General features: G+C 38.1%; 3 protein-coding genes across 3 annotated transcripts; 2 read left to right on the forward strand and 1 right to left on the reverse strand.

The window, feature by feature from the left end:
- Window positions 1-317: 317 nt before the first annotated feature.
- Window positions 318-3119, forward strand: LOC137936052 (ras-related protein Rab11D-like). Its single transcript, XM_068780570.1, has 2 exons — window positions 318-799; window positions 2507-3119. The coding sequence occupies exons 1-2, from the start codon at window positions 576-578 to the stop codon at window positions 2952-2954; spliced, it is 672 nt and encodes a 223-aa protein (XP_068636671.1). The 5' UTR covers window positions 318-575; the 3' UTR covers window positions 2955-3119.
- Window positions 3120-3495: 376 nt separating this feature from the next.
- On the reverse strand, window positions 3496-10600 carry LOC137936702 (uncharacterized). Its single transcript, XM_068781535.1, has 15 exons — window positions 10361-10600; window positions 10165-10253; window positions 9979-10045; window positions 9776-9891; window positions 9604-9670; window positions 9397-9445; window positions 8129-8214; window positions 7686-7993; window positions 7331-7386; window positions 7148-7233; window positions 6802-6894; window positions 6221-6590; window positions 4934-5487; window positions 4521-4761; window positions 3496-4430 (listed from the first exon to the last, which is right to left on the reverse strand). Exons 1-15 carry the CDS (start codon window positions 10517-10519, stop codon window positions 4159-4161), a joined length of 2613 nt encoding a protein of 870 aa, XP_068637636.1. The 5' UTR covers window positions 10520-10600; the 3' UTR covers window positions 3496-4158.
- Window positions 10601-11004: 404 nt separating this feature from the next.
- Window positions 11005-14162, forward strand: LOC137936732 (2-carboxy-1,4-naphthoquinone phytyltransferase, chloroplastic). The gene is made up of 10 exons (XM_068781588.1): window positions 11005-11332; window positions 11943-12046; window positions 12155-12226; window positions 12312-12450; window positions 12596-12702; window positions 12786-12885; window positions 12963-13001; window positions 13127-13237; window positions 13318-13383; window positions 13461-14162. The coding sequence occupies exons 1-10, from the start codon at window positions 11036-11038 to the stop codon at window positions 13587-13589; spliced, it is 1164 nt and encodes a 387-aa protein (XP_068637689.1). The 5' UTR covers window positions 11005-11035; the 3' UTR covers window positions 13590-14162.
- Window positions 14163-16010: the final 1848 nt, after the last annotated feature.

The following is a 16010-nucleotide window of genomic DNA, read 5'->3' on the forward strand; positions in this document are numbered from 1 at the left end:
TGATAAAAAAAATTCATTTCTACTAGTATCAACTTTTGATAGCAACAAACATTATCTTTTGTTGACTATTAAGACCACCATGTAATAGCATAATTTGATTGTTTGATTCTTCAACATCATATCTCAATTCTTCTACCATTAGCTTATTTGTTGTCAACAATCCATTATAGTTTAATAATGGCTTAGGAGGAAAAAATTTCAATGATCGACCATTTTATTTGCATCCAGACTAAATTTTTCACCTACTCATTAAAAGTATGTCAAATGAATGATATCCAATTTGTTTTTAGAAGATGATAAATTGCAGATTAAGGGCTTTAGTAACTTCCAATGGCAGCAGTGGATCGGATTCGTCAATTGTCTTCTTCAATGGCGTCGTCATTTTGACTGTTTCTTTACTTCCTAAACATTCGCCCGAACATCAGCGCGGCTGTCGAAGCTTTTTCTTTTCTTCCTATTACTTTCTGTAGGACTAAAAGACCCTCCTTTCACGCTTCCCTTTACTGCCCAATCTCATCTCCCTTCCAGTTCCACTGCTCTCTCTGCTTCTGTGTCGTCCAGAGAGAGGTTCCTCCATGGCGAGCTACGGAGATGCTAACCAGAAAATCGATTACGTCTTCAAGGTGGTCCTCATAGGCGATTCCGCCGTTGGGAAATCTCAGATACTGTCTCGCTTTGCGAGGGACGAATTTAGTTTGGACTCTAAGGCGACTATTGGAGTCGAGTTCCAGACTCGGACACTCGCTATCCAGCACAAGAGTGTCAAGGCTCAGATCTGGGACACGGCGGGGCAAGAAAGGTAAAATTGAGTTTTCTCGTTTTATTGCTTTTGATTTGTGGTGTAGGTGCGTTATTATCGCCTTAGACTTGAGAGTATGATCTAGGGTTTGCTGCTTCTGGTGATGCTTGTTTTCATGTCAATGGAGGAGTGTAGTGGTGCTTTTTATCTTCTCGAATTGTGCTGCACTTTGGGAGTCTTTGCTAAATGTGGTTACTTTTTGAAGATTAATAAAAACTGAAAATGTGTCCTTGCTTTCTGATTTATTTTCACTTTTGTACAGTTCGAGTTTGTTTTTTGGTGATCACTAGTGAGGCAGTGGCGACTTTGGATCCTTGTAGAGTTCTTACTTGTTCGACTTTTGCTAGTTTAATATGATGATCTGGTGAAAGCTATGCCCTTCTCAATTAAAAGAAAACTGAATTTCTTTAGTTTCTATTTTGATCAATCGGTATGAGAAGAATTCCCTTTAAAAAAATGACAAGAAAGTTCTTTGCCACTTAATGCCTGTTGTAATACATTTCGTAGCTCCTGTTGGTGTCTTCTTGTCCATTTACTTTTTGACTATGAACCAACAGTGCTGCCTAAATCCCTATCAACCTTCCTCCAATTGGTGTTTGATAAAAGACCTTAAGGTTGGATGTGTCTTTTGCTTAATAGAGTATAATGTCAACTAATAAAACTTGTTTGTGATGTACTGCCTTTTCCAGTTGTCTTTTTGCCTAAACACATCTATAAACATAGATATCTTTAAGGTTACTTCTGTGATCTAATCTAAATGGCTTTCTCCTTTCAGTGTCTGACTCATTCTGTATCGTTCTTATGTGAACCTGCACTATTTAGGAAGGCAGTGCAGAACATGCATTTGAAAAATCTGCTTGACCAATGGTGTTCATTTATACTATTTAGATTCTAATATCCAGTTGATCTGATGTATGTCTCTAAAACTGGATTATCCAGTTGCTCACCTTGGGAGATCTTGTTTGATTGAAATTGATTTAGCTATTGAGAGAAACAGAAAGTTTGAATTGACATCGTAATATAGCCCATAATACTTTTCCTCTAAGGGAACCACCAGCTACACTAGGCTTAGCTCCAGGCTTGATAAAAAATGGTAAAATGTCACAACTCTTCCCATTTCACAGTTTTGAATACGACGTATGCTCGAACAATGTGTTTGTTGATGTCATGTCATGGTACCTGGCCAACCATGATAGGAGTTGTAACTAATTTAAAAAAAAAGAGACTAATGTAGTAAATAAAAATGTTCAATTTTACTTCTAAACTTGGGCTATGATAGCCTATTGTAGAAATTTTGTTACATTACAGACTAGGCAGTTCCATGTGCATAATAAATGCCGATTTAGAATTTCAGAAATGAGACTGTCTTAGTAGTAAATAAAAATTATCTGTTGTACTACTCGGACATAGGCAACAATAATCTATCATAGAAATTTTACATCCTTCCCAACTAGGTAGTGTCATGTAGATAACAAATGCACAGGTAGAATCACAGAAATTATATTACTTACTCTATGAGTGGACTAGTGAAAATAGATACTAAAAGTAAACTGGCGTACACAGGCTATGCTAGACTTTCGTTCAATATCATCTTGTCCACATCTTCAATTTGGGTTTTCATTGCAGTGTAATTTGTTGCATTGGTTTGGGTAATTAATGAATAGTTTCTCACCATGTTACAATTCTCGTGTGATTGTCACGAAGCAGGTATAGGGCTGTCACAAGTGCATATTACAGAGGAGCAGTTGGTGCAATGCTGGTTTATGATATTACCAAGCGACAAACATTTGATCACATCCCAAGGTGGCTTGAGGAACTGCGAAGCCATGCCGACAAGAACATTGTCATTATTCTTATTGGAAACAAAACTGATCTTGAAGACCAACGAGCAGTCCCCACTGAAGATGCAAGAGAATTTGTGCTGAAGGAAGGACTCTTCTTTCTTGAAACTTCAGCACTAGAAGCTACAAATGTGGAAAATGCATTCGTTACTGTGTTAACTGAGATTTTTAACATCGTGAACAGAAAAAAACTGGTCGCTGGGGAAGGACAAAGCAATGGTAATACATCTTCACTTGCTGGGAAAAAGATTTTTATCCCAGGCCCTGGTCAGGTGATTCCAGAAAAGAAAGGGATGTGCTGTAACTCTTCTTGATCGGGTTTTACATTTGGCTTTCATCTGGAGCTGTAATGATACTTCAGGAGGAGTGTCTGCTGTATCTACTGTATGCTGTATATCTTGATTGTATCAGCCTTTTGATTTGGCTTCTCGTTGTTTATGTAGTTGGTGTTGGTGTTAAACAGCGTAGGAGATTGCTCAGATTCTCTGAAACTGCTTTCCGTCTATGGAGCTTAATTCTTTGTCGATCAAATTGAAATCGACCTTCTGTTTTGCGTGGGGTAGATGACCAATTAAGAAATACTTAGTTGCCAAAACCAGATCCGTGGCTAGCAAATCATTGAGTTTGGCTCAATTTATTTTTTACTTAGAACTCAGTTCGAGTTCAAACTTAAAATAAGACTCTAAGTCAAGTTCGAGATTTTCCAAATTCGGTTTGTTAGGTGAGCTGATTTGTTAACATAGGTTTTTTTACAAAAATAAACACTATTGATATAGGTATTTGTTTTTTCTTTTATGTCTATTAAATTAGTTATTATATATTAGTATACACCATTGCAAATACTTAAAACTCCTATGTGACACCTTACAATTTAATGATACTAAGGTCATTACAATATTTTTTTTATTTTTTTTATAATTTTTTATAATTTTTTTAGTTTTAAATATAAATTATCAAAACAAAGTTCTCAAACATCCACCCAAAATTATTTACATGCCACCACGTGAAAGGTTTCTACCCAAATTATCCACTTGTCACTACGTAAAAGGCCTCATCCCAAATTATCCACGTGCCTACACGTAAAGGGGAGTGTTAAAAAGATAGTCCCACATACATTAACCTTTACTAATTACAAGCTATTAATTAATCCTACGCTTCCACTGACTCATCTGCTCCAACAACCAGGTCGATATCTTATTCATTAAAAAAGGTGTCAGGCTGAATGAATAAAGATTGGAACAGCTCAAGAGTCTCGAACCAGCAAGTAATCATCCCCCTGCAGTCAACTAATGTTTGTTCATATTACAAGATACAAAAATTGCAGGACACAAATCCGGTCAGCTCCTTGAACTGTAAAATAAAAATGTTACAGGGGACAGTTACATTTTCTTGTTCTTTTTCACCCTTTTCATCTCCCATCATATCACTCTGTTAGAGCCCAAAACAAACTACACTCATATCCCATAATGATAATAAATTCAAATTTTAAAGTTTCATGATTAAATTATTCTCTTCATGTCACTCACCAATAACTTCTTGTTCAGCTGTTCCTGTTGGAAAGTCGGTATCCTCTGAATCCTCTTCTATGGAACCAGTCTGATGCTCTGGACAGTTATCTTTTTTACTCAATGTAGCAGCATCTGCCCTTCCTGTACGTACCAAAAGTCTCTGTAGCAGTTCTTGGCAGTCTGCCTCTGACACCATTATACATACATTAGTCCTACCTTTCCAACATACAATTGCTATTGTAGATGAATCTACCACTACTGAATCTGGTGAAGGCTGATCTCCTGCAGCCAAGGACAAATTTAAGGTAAGATATGATTAGATATACCTTAGGAAGAGCCCTAACAGGATACTAATATTCAGTTCAAGCTTACCTTGATTCAGTACTACTATGCAGCAACCTAACATTAACTTTGATGCCTTCTCACCAAAAGAAGGATCAACAAAATCTGCAAATTTGATAGTCCTGTATTTCAAAAGGTGCTCAAAATCCGCAAAAGAGGCAGAGAGGATCTGTTTACTGATGTAAGGGAGCAGCAGAGGCAATCCTTCAGATGATATCCGAAATGCACAGGCAGACGAACCTGAAGAAACTTCTTTTGAAGTTTGTCTTTCCTGAAATTTGAATTATGCAAGACAAGCAGAAGAAGTTACAAGAGGATTCTTGATCACTGATCCCCAAGTCTCATCAATGGGGGATAAGTACCATCTATGGTGCATTAAAAACAATATCAAATGGGTCAATTGAAAATGAAAAAAATAAAATAAATAAGAAACAGATACTTACAAATATCTTCAAGCCAAGTGATGCAATCTTTAGTTGCTGCCCCACTTGGAAATTTAATTTAAGAATATCACTAACAGAAGTTGATACATAATAGATCCTTTTAACATGGTGTGTATCACTGTTTCTAGCAACTAGATGACCATCAAACCGAAAAGACTCACTGATGCCATAGAAGGTGCTTATGCTATTTATTGTTGCTTCATCTCTGAAAAAAACAACTGGGTCTACACCTCTCCATTTTCCTTGCATTTGTTTCCTCCCTTTTTCAACTTTTGTATCTTTCAAACCACTCCCCTCCTCACCACATGCTTCTACTACGTCCACTTCATTGACTTTAACTTGTCCACCTCCAGCTCCCAGAGCTTCTTCCCCCACGGGCACTGTAGAAGCTGGTTGATCTGGTTTATCTGCATCAGTTGTCACGGCCTCGAGAATTTCATCAGGACTTTCCACTGCCATAGTTTCATCATCAATAACTAGGTCTGACGTCTCCTTAGGTAACTCAGACCTGTGATGAGCAGACGACTTACTGACCTTGACAGGATTATCTGGACCTGCTAACCAAGAGCAGTTAATATTTTATTAAACCAAAACAAAGAACACAAAGGGGTCCTTATATGCAACATTAGAAAGTTTACAAAAACAAGATCTTAAAAGAAGTGAAAATCTAATTAGTGCATGTACACATAACATAGAAGATATAAGGCATGGTGGCATGTGAATTGCACGCAGTTGTAGAAAAGATGTATCACATAAACCCCAACCTCCTGCCACCACCACTACTACCCACCCATCCCCTACAAAAAATATCTCACTGCCACTTCTTCTACCAGTTTTTCCTCATCTTCAACATAACCACTTTCTTTCTTAGATATTATCAGATCTGTGGAATTGGTCGATTCAATTCCTGGAGAGAAGCCACATAGATTGTTGGCCACATTGGGGACCCCAAGCAACATGTAAGAGGAATCAGCAGGCTTATTGACCAAATCAGAAGCACCAAAATTACCCTTAATTTTTTAATACAAATAGTACCAATTATATTCACATTACAAGACGCATTCCACTCAACAGTGACGCCCCCATAGAACTTCTTGTGCGAGTCAATTTTACATTCTGAGAGAAATCTCCTATACACTGCAGGATTACAAGACCTCTGTTTCAACCTCTAGTCAGAGTACAATTCTTAAACTGAATGGAATAAGATATTAACCTCATTCATACCTGAATCACTTTGTTCTTCAAATTATGTACAGTGAAAATAAACATTTCAGACTGGCATATTACCTGGCAATGGAGAAAATTTGTGCAAAACCGCAATAAAGAAAGCTCCACTGTTTTGATCATGAGGCACTATCCTCAAGCAATGTTCTAATGGAAAGGTAGACTCTTCTTCATATCCAGTCTTGTCTTCAACTGTATCAGCTACATCCACATTATTTTCTAGTTCTGAAACATGTCCACCATTTTCAGTGCCATCAATATGATCACCCTTTTCTGAGCCATTAAGATTTGCATTCAAATCATTGTCCAAACCATCAGAAATCTCCTCTACGTCAAAAAGTTGACCTGAAGGAAACATGCCTGGGACTATGCCATTCTTCCTGTATGATTTGAGTTGTCTGTAAGAAGCTAACCAGATACCCTTATCCCTAACCTGCAAACATCAACAACCACAGAAAGTAAGATGTAGACGAGCTATTACTTTCAAGAGGATCTCAACAGAGTGATATGAGAAAGGATAGAGAAAGAAAAACTCAAAACACAGCCTATGAAAGTGGAAATGAAGTTTAAATTTTAAGGCAATCGAGTAATACTGAGCACTTAAAAAGATATATACGATGTGCAGACAAGGTTAAACTGAGTACCTTCCATTTCTTCAGACCTGGACGACGGGCCAACTGAGGAAGTTCTGAAGAGACATCAAGAAGCTCAACAGAACCCCTACTTCTTCGAAGAACCTAAAATTAGAAAAACAAAGATCATTGTGAAATTGAAAGAGTTTAATTTTTAAGTAAACACTAAAAAATGATGACATTGGAAGGGTAAGCTTTCGATCTTTTTTCTACAAATATTTTTATTGTAAATCTTTGTGAAACAAGCCACATTCTTTTAGCACATACAGTTGATTTTTAGTTAAAAAAGAAGCCAAGAATAATGAACAGACTAAAGCAACCTTGTAAGCAAGTTGAGTGATAGAATGAATAGAAATACCTCAGCAACAACAGCCTCATTCTCAACTGGATTCATTGAGCAAGTTGAGTAAACCATCCTTCCACCAACTTTAAGCAACTGTAAACCTGAAAATGAGAATAAACAGACGTATAACCAACACTGCATTCTAACTCTAAAACATTGAATGGAAAACTTACTGGCCATGTTCGTATTAAAATTTACCCCGCATAGCAATTTGAACTTGAAGGCGGTGAAGCCCATTTCCCAATCCTGAATTCCTGATCAAATTTTAAGCAAATCCATTGAAATCATTAAACATAACTACAAAGACAAAATAATGAAAGAACAAAATGCTGAAGTACATAATGGCTCTCAAGAAGAGCACCACAAGAGTAGCTTATCTAAGTGTAAACATATGTAGCAGACACAATTGCACTTCTAAGCACTATTGAAATGACGAGTTCCAAATTAATAATATCAAAACGAAATTAGTATAGCTAGAATGACCCAATACTGCTAACTTCTAGAAACTAACAAAAAGTGTGCCTATTATCACTGCTTTGCATGTTATACCTACCATTTCCTCCAAATGTCCGGGGCCTTGCGAAGGGTACCATCTCCACTGCATGGAACATCACATAAGACACGATCAAATACCAACAGTCTTCGCGTGAATTTCATTGATGATGCCTCATTCAAGTGCGGATCCAGAAGTTCGCTATGTGAGCCTCCCAATTTGGATGCCTCTACACATTTACTGTTCAATTGGCAACCAGGAAAGTGTTGCGCTTCATGGTTAGTCACTATCAAGTTGGCACTGCACATTCTCTTTGTTTGATGAATGAGAAGATTACATCTTTGAACATCAACATCGTTTGCTATAATCTAGACCATTCAGAGAAAAGAGAGGATGTTCAGCAGAAGAGCATGTGAAGGACAATAACAAATAAAGATGACATAAGGCTAAACAGGAAATCATGAATAGGTCAAACCAGTATCAACAGGAGAAGAACTTAATACCAAACCATCAGGCAGTGATCCAGGCACAGTCGATTGATGTATAATCTCTAGTAACTGAAACGTTTTAGAACCTGGTGCTGCACACACTGAACAACCAAGTAAAGTATGAGAAGCTTGGCCAGACGCTTATTAATCATCAACACAGAATATTTTTCAGAAAAGGAAAGATTTAGCTTCAGCTATTGTACCACTATAACCATTATTAACCAGTCAAGCACACAGAGTATATTAGTGTCAGTTACCAACAAATGGAAGTTTCAACGGCTCCACTCAGTCAGTAAGGACTAGAGCACTTGCTGTTTAATTAGGCACTATTAATTAAACATTGCAAAGAAAAATTATCGGCTCAAGTTCAAAATGATTATCTGGAAAAAAATATTTAAAAGACCTTATGGACTCACTCTTAAAAAGAAAAAAAAATCAAATTAAAAAAAAAATAGATGAGCTACACTAATGGCTGCCAGGGGAAAGTAAAGAATGGTTGCCAGACCACCAAACCTGATCTTGATCAAGCAGTGACAACAGAAAAATAAAAATTATTGAATGACTTTCTCAAATAACATTTCTGAATCCAAAGTTTTTGTCTACAACATTAGCAAGAAATAGAAAATTTCAAAAGGTAAAATAAAACTAAGTGATGATAGAAAAATAAGAAGGCTAAAACTTTTCAAAAACTATGATGATCAGTTGAATAAAATGCAAACAACTTTATCTTTTGTAAAGATTGTTCAACTCTACTCATAGTTCTGCTCCACATCTACATGCATGCACCTAGATCAAGATCAACCTTTTATAACAGAATAATTCCTTCACATTCACTTTGATATTTTCATTTCTCTCAAGGAAAAAACAAAAGTATTTGCAGTAAGCAAACACAACTTGCAGCAATTTCAACAAGTGATCATAAAAATAAACTATAACTTCAGTCAATAAATTTTAAAGAAGAGACACCCATCTCACTTTCTGGGAGGCTCATTGTAATCTCCTCCTCTCAATAAAATCACTATTGCTTTTCAAAGAAAAAAAAAATCATTGACTCCTTAATTGAAAAATACACATTTATATGTGAACCCTTATTGAGCACTTTAGTAAAATGCATAAGATCCAAAGTTGTCAACATAGACGAGACAAATTTTACTTTTCCTCATTTCAACATTAGATTATTGAATGTTTCTTTTTACAGTAAAATGGGATTATACCTTATTCAATAATGGAGAAAAGAGGACTAGCAATAAAAAGACTACAAGATGCACAGGTTGCTTACTTACTATCAAGTACAGAATGATTTGGGTGCACATCCAAGAAGAGGGGAGGTACCTACATCAAACGACAAAATAGGAAATCATTTTTACAAGTGAAAATTTAACACAAGAAAATGAACGTTGGGAGGCCTTCTGAGCTAAAACAAGGATATGAAGGAGAATTTGCAGCCAAGAAACTCTAAAAAGTGCTTCAAGCAGAGTTGTGTTACTCACCATACTGACGGCCTCTTGTCTCGTTATGTTCCCAATTTCATTCTCCTGTTTTAGAAACTCGTGGAACCTGTAAAATATTACATAAGATCATTTGAAAGAACAAACAGATATTATTCATGGATAAAAATCCAATATAATATACCGTAAAACATAAAAAAATTCGGTCCATTACCTCTCAAGTGTTTGGTTTTTCCTCAGCTGCATTCGCGAAAAATTTAAATGCCAAGCAAGATTATCAGGATACCAAGGCAAAGGCCGAATAGCTTCCACTTCGTTGTCAGTTGTGGCCTTCCATCATTACAAACAAACTAATTTATTCAAACCAAACCATAAGATCATAAAACTATACAGTTGGTATAAAGTTGAGGATCACACCTCAGCTTCGAGACATTTCATGAAATCATTTTCCAACTGAGAACGAATGTCCTTATAAAACTGCCCACTGCAAAACTTTCACATGCAGTTTTTAAAGCAAAGTGCTAATTTTCAAACTACATTCACCAAATATCTGAAAACGTCCTATTCATTAAATTGCTCGATTATGATAATTGCTTTACAAACCTTGAATTGATCCTAAAAGCAGCAGGCAAAGGCTTTCGTAACATCCGAATGAACTCATCCCACTCATCTTCAGGCACAATAAGTTGCTCCTACCAACATCCCATCAGACAATTAGCTAACGGCTAACAAATCTCGCAGCTTTTTTAAAACCAACTCATGTTCGTACTTTTTACCTTAGGGAAAAATGCTAGCATACCTTATAGTACTCTTCAAAACCGGTGTTTTGAGTGGCGAAGGGCTCCCAAGCGGGGCTATCCGACTCGGAGGCTTCGGGTCGAGTTCGCTTCCAAACGTTCTCTTTATTTTGTCTGAAGTGACGCCGCTGTGTGCGGCCTCGCTTTCGGCCGCCGCCCATGGTTACTGGTGTGCCTCTGAAGAGGAGAAGGTGAGTAGAGAAGAAGACAAGGATGCGGTCGGGCAGGAGGACGTTGGGGACTAGGAGCTGGGGGCTTTAGGGTATTCTTTGCTCGGGAGAGTCCACCATCCACTACTTGAAGCCGTGAGTCGTGGGCTGGCATTGCTGAAATCATGGACCCCCAATTCGAAATTAGAAACCCATTGCAGTTAGGCACGTCCTCGAGAGATGGCCTCCGAAGTCCCAACGATTAAAAAGACAATTTTATAAATAATATAAATTATTATAGAGAAATAAAAATCACTCGATAATAATTTATTATTTATAGATTTTTTTAGTTCTTAAAAATTCTAAAAAATTTTAAAAAAAAATATTTTCTTTTCTTTTCGTTTTTTCTTGTGCATGCAAACAAGAGAAAATAATCACTTTCCCCGGTTTTCCCTAGCATTATTCGGTGAGGATAATATTCCGACATCTATTTTCTCGGAGGTCTTCGAGCTCGCTGTCGCATGGCTGATGGCTCTGTCCATTCCTTCTCCTTTCTCTCTCGGGTTACTCTGTCCTCCCAGGATACCATCCTTCGTCTACTCTAAATCCCAAAGAAATCTTCCTACAGGTTATGTACCAGCACATGCTTTCTTCTCATCCGGAACTCGAAAATGGCCACGGAAGGAAGAACACTCCCTGCGCTCGAAAGCTTCCATGGAGAACTCCGCCAAGGATCTCAAAGAAGCAAACGAAATTTCTCGGGCAATTCTAATTTGGAGGGCTGTCAAATTGCCCATCTATTCGGTTGCATTGGTTCCACTCACGGTATGTTCTATGCTTTTCTAAGACAGCTTTGCTATGTAGCTTGAGATTTTAATGTCTCCAAGCTGTGAAGTAATGCTGTTCCGTACAGTATGTCAAGGAATCTGATATTCCTATGCTATTATTGGCGATTCTAATTTCATGTGTTTTTTTTTTCTGCAATTTTAGAACTTCATCGTCAGAGTCGGTCTCTGTGTCAATAGCGCATTCCAGTATGAATTTTTTTTTTTTAAAAAAAAAGGATATCGTTCTTTCTCAGGATTTTTGACGGGTCGTTTGCTCAATGCTATGATTCAGTTAAGGAGTTTAGGAGTTTGACGATCCGGGGGCTGGGGTTGGTAAGGGGTTATTCTCTTTGGCTGTTAATAACAACCGACCTGCAATTCTTTCACATTGGACTATAGCCATGAAGAGCTGAGGCAACTTAATTCACCTCCTTTTCCATCACATGGTGTGGTCTTCAATCGTCTTTGTTGGTGTAGTAGCCTCCTTTTTTTTGGCTTGAGACTTCTCCAACTAAAATGCCTCAATTGAATTGCACAATCCCTAAAAGTCTATTCGATGGCAGGTGCATCAAATCCTCTTTTTACATAATTTCAGTGCATAATGCCAGGTGGGGAGCGCTGCAGCATACTTGCAGAGTGGTGGCTTTTTATTTGGACGCTATCTCTTACTCCTTTCATCATCAATTCTTATCATCCTGTGGCTCAATCTGAGGTCAGTTTAGTTTTTTTACCCCTTAATTCATTTCATCGATCTTTTGATGTATTTATTTAGTTATTCTGTTTAGACTCTCATGTAATTTAAGTAAACTGATTTTCCCAGCAATGATGTGTATGATTTTGACACTGGAGCTGATCAAAACAAAAAGGAGTCTGTTGTAAATTTAGTTGGAAGGTACAATGTTATTAACTCCTACTCGTTGGCTGGACTTACTTGCTAATTGCAACAAATTGAGTAGGTTTCTTGTTCACTTGGAAAGTCGTGCAGTAACTCATTATGCAGCAAACTTATCACTTGCTCTTGGATTCATGGGACTTGTCTGGGCATCGGCTGAAGCAGGAGACATCCAGCCTTTTTTGTTGCTAATTAGTGCTGTTTTGTGTGGTTATGTTTATCAGGTATAACCTTGTGCTGTACATTTTGTTTTTGGGTGTTACTTAAGTCAACATATTAGCTCCAGCCAAATGTTAAGGGTTGCTGTTACTTTCTTCAATACTGCACAAAAACTGTCTTCAATAAAGGTTTGATATCATCTTGTTACAGTGTCCCCCATTTAGGCTAAGCTACAAGGGATTGGGTGAGCCCTTGTGTTTTGCAGCATTTGGCCCTTTTGCAACCACAGCATTCTACATGTCTCAGAGAACAAAGAGGTTGTTTAATGTGTCAAACTTCTTGTAAGTATTACTTCTCATATTATGTTGGCAAGCCATCTGAATCAAACCCTGAATAACAGCAAACTTGTCCACCTGCCCCTGAATGCTACGGTTCTATCAGCTTCACTTCTTGTTGGTCTCACTACTTCCTTGATTCTTTTCTGTAGCCACTTTCACCAGGTATAGCTTTAGTCATTTATATGGTTCCTAGCACTGTTAAAATCAGAATTTGCAAATTAGAATTAATAAGATTTCAGGTTGAGGAAGATCGAGCAGTTGGGAAGATGTCTCCTCTGGTAACCACCCCAATACTTATTCATATTGTTTCCTTCTCTCCTCCTCTTTTTTCCGGTTCTTTAAAGCATAGCAAGTACAAATAGAAGAAGCATTACCTGTCCCTATTTTTGTTTAATCTACATAGGTTAGGCTGGGCACTGAGACAGCATCGAAGTTGGTCAAAGTTGCTGTTGTGATATTGTATTCCCTCCTAGTTGTTCTTGGTTTGTGCAGAGCTCTTCCTTGGACATGTATTGTAAGTTCTGTATTCAGCATATAGAACACGTTGCAACAACCGTTTGATTCTTATCTAATGCTTGAAGTGGTGAATTTCAGGTACTCTGTGCTTTGACATTCCCTATTGGGAAATTGGTTGTTGATTATGTTAAAGAACACCATAAAGTAAGAAAACCTTATGCTATATCGAGGAATGCAATTTATATTTCCTTTGCAGGTTTGAACTTTGGTTACTTGTGCAGGAGAAAGGCAAGATTTTCATGGCCAAGTATTACTGTGTCCGGTTGCATACTTCCTTTGGAGCTGCATTGGCTGCTGGACTGGCAGCAGCTAGAATTGTAGTTAAAACAAAGACAGTTTGGGGGACGTAGATATATGATGTGATGAAGTAGGAAGGAATTGCACAGCATTCTGTGAATGCAAACCACAGAGATACGATGATGACGACGATGACCAATCCCAGCATTCGACAATTGGACCAGAGATTTGCACTTTGGATGCTTAAATTCCCGTCACCACTGGCCAAGGGAGAATTTTTTTTGCTTCTCTTATTACTCTGGAAGTAAGCTGAAGAACTACAGCAATCAGAAGAAGGCAGCATTTACATGGAGTGACTCTTCAAAGGTTCATTTCGGTATCTTGAAGCAGTTCTTCAGGTGATGGGCTAAGCAAGCCTTGGAATCAATGCATGCATGGGCAACAAATACTTTTAAAGATTTAATTGTGAAGCTTGAAGCTATTTGTGGTATTTAGGAACATTCAATGTAGATAAAATAGGTACTTTCATGCATGGCCGCTTAAGATGCTGTATTATTAAAATCTACTGGACTGTTATGGAGAATCATGTACATCGGTCAGCTTTCCTTTGCTAAAGAAGGGGTCTCCCTCCAATTTCCTCAGTTTTTTGTTGTAATTGCTTGCTGTTGGGCTTAATAAAATTTAAGCCTCCTCCCCAATAGGTTTGTCTTTTGGGGATGGGACTAGTTTCCTTGGTCTTAACCCATAGAAACCTAGATTGAGGAATTTTATTACAAAGTTACCCTTTACTATTTTGAAAAAGAGGTCTATATTTTTAATAAAAGGAGAAAATCTTTTGATCACAGTTGGCTATGGGGCTGAACTGGATGCTGAACCCCTCACCCATGTTCCCTGCTTGATCCAAGGCGAACTCGGGTAGCGCGTCCCAGGCGAGGAACCACTGACTTTGAACTCGAGGACGCCGTTGCCAGCTCTGTTGCGGAAGCCGGTTGTATAGCCGGCACAAAGACGAAATTGAGAGGGAGGAAGAAGAGGCGGAGTGGAGAATAAATACTGTTCAGAGGCTTCTGCTCTAAGACATGAAAGCCTCATAAGAATTTGCTTCCCGAGTCCGTCCTGAAAACTCCGACAGGTTCCTTCACCATCAAACCTTTTCTTTTTATTTTCCGTAACTGTCACAATCAAACATCGTCACTCGTGATACTCGAGAATGATTTTATAATATTTTATTATACATTAGAATAAGATTATCTATAAAATCTCTGCACTGGTTTTGTAGAGCTTCCCGGTGCTGGAAATCACTACGGACGACAACGGAACAAAAGAATCTCGTCAGTGGGGACAACACGAACATGAACACGCGTCGCGTTGACGGCACCAAAATATGACAGTAAAATGCCTCGTCTTCTTCCTCTCTTATCTTTACCTGTAATCCTCTCCGAGTTTCGGTCGTGGCGGAACCACGCGCGGAGCTTCCCATTTCCATTAAGCTTCTCATGATCAGGAGCTCCACCAATTGATGTCAACACTATTTCGTTTGCGGCATCAACGTTGGGTTCACGCAACCTCGCGGGGGTGTCGGTCATTTGTTGACTTTCCGACGGCCGACTTCTAATCCTTCTTTGATTTGGATTTTCTTTGTGACACATCTAATAAACACCCATCCATATTTCATGTATATGAATTTTTTTATACATCACCTTACTAATTTAATCAATTCATTTGCAGATTGGATAGGACATGAAGGTTAGTTCCATCTCGAAAGCTCTCTATTAAAACCTCAAACGGAAAAGAGTCAAATAAAATTTGATTTCTCATTCGTAACTTTACAAATTACAACTTAGGGTTATATACAATGAAGAAGGGTAAAATGGTAAAAATATAAATATTATAAAATAATAAAATAATAACATTCTAATACTCCCCTTCAAGGTGGCTTGTAAATGTCTTTGACAACCATCTTGGACAACAAAGAAAAAAGGTGGGTAGAAAGGAGAGATTTAGTAAACATGTCGGCTAGCTGGTACTGAGAACGAATGAGAAGTAACTTTAAGACTCCCGAAGTAACACGTTCACGAACAAAATGACAATCAATCTTAATATGTTTGGTGCGTTCATGAAATGTAAGGTTAGAAGCAATGTGTATCGCAGTTTAATTGTCGCAGTAAAGCAGCGCAGGAGAGCCAACTTTGACTTGAAAATCTTGAAGAAGTTGTTGTAACCAAATAAGTTCACTGGCAGTGGAAGAAAGAGCTCGATATTCAGCTTCGGCGGAGGAGCGGGAGACGGTGGTCTGTTTTTTGGCCTTCCAAGAGACCAAAGAATCACCAATGAAGATGCAAAAACCTGTAGTAGATTGGCGAGAATCAAGGCATGATCCCCAATCAGCATCAGAGTAAGCACATACCTGCAAGGAAGAAGTAGAAGAAAACAACAAACCTTGACCAGGACTGGTCTTGAGATAACGAAGCAGGTGATGTACTGCCTGGAGATGAGGAAGGCGGGGTTAGGCCACAAATTGAGTGAGCTTGTGA

The sequence above is a fragment of the Aristolochia californica genome, unplaced genomic scaffold (genome assembly GCF_029961685.1).
Source record: "Aristolochia californica isolate CCGP_79_NKW_82.1479 unplaced genomic scaffold, dmAriCali1.0.hap1 SCAF_7, whole genome shotgun sequence".
Lineage (NCBI taxonomy): Eukaryota > Viridiplantae > Streptophyta > Magnoliopsida > Piperales > Aristolochiaceae > Aristolochia > Aristolochia californica.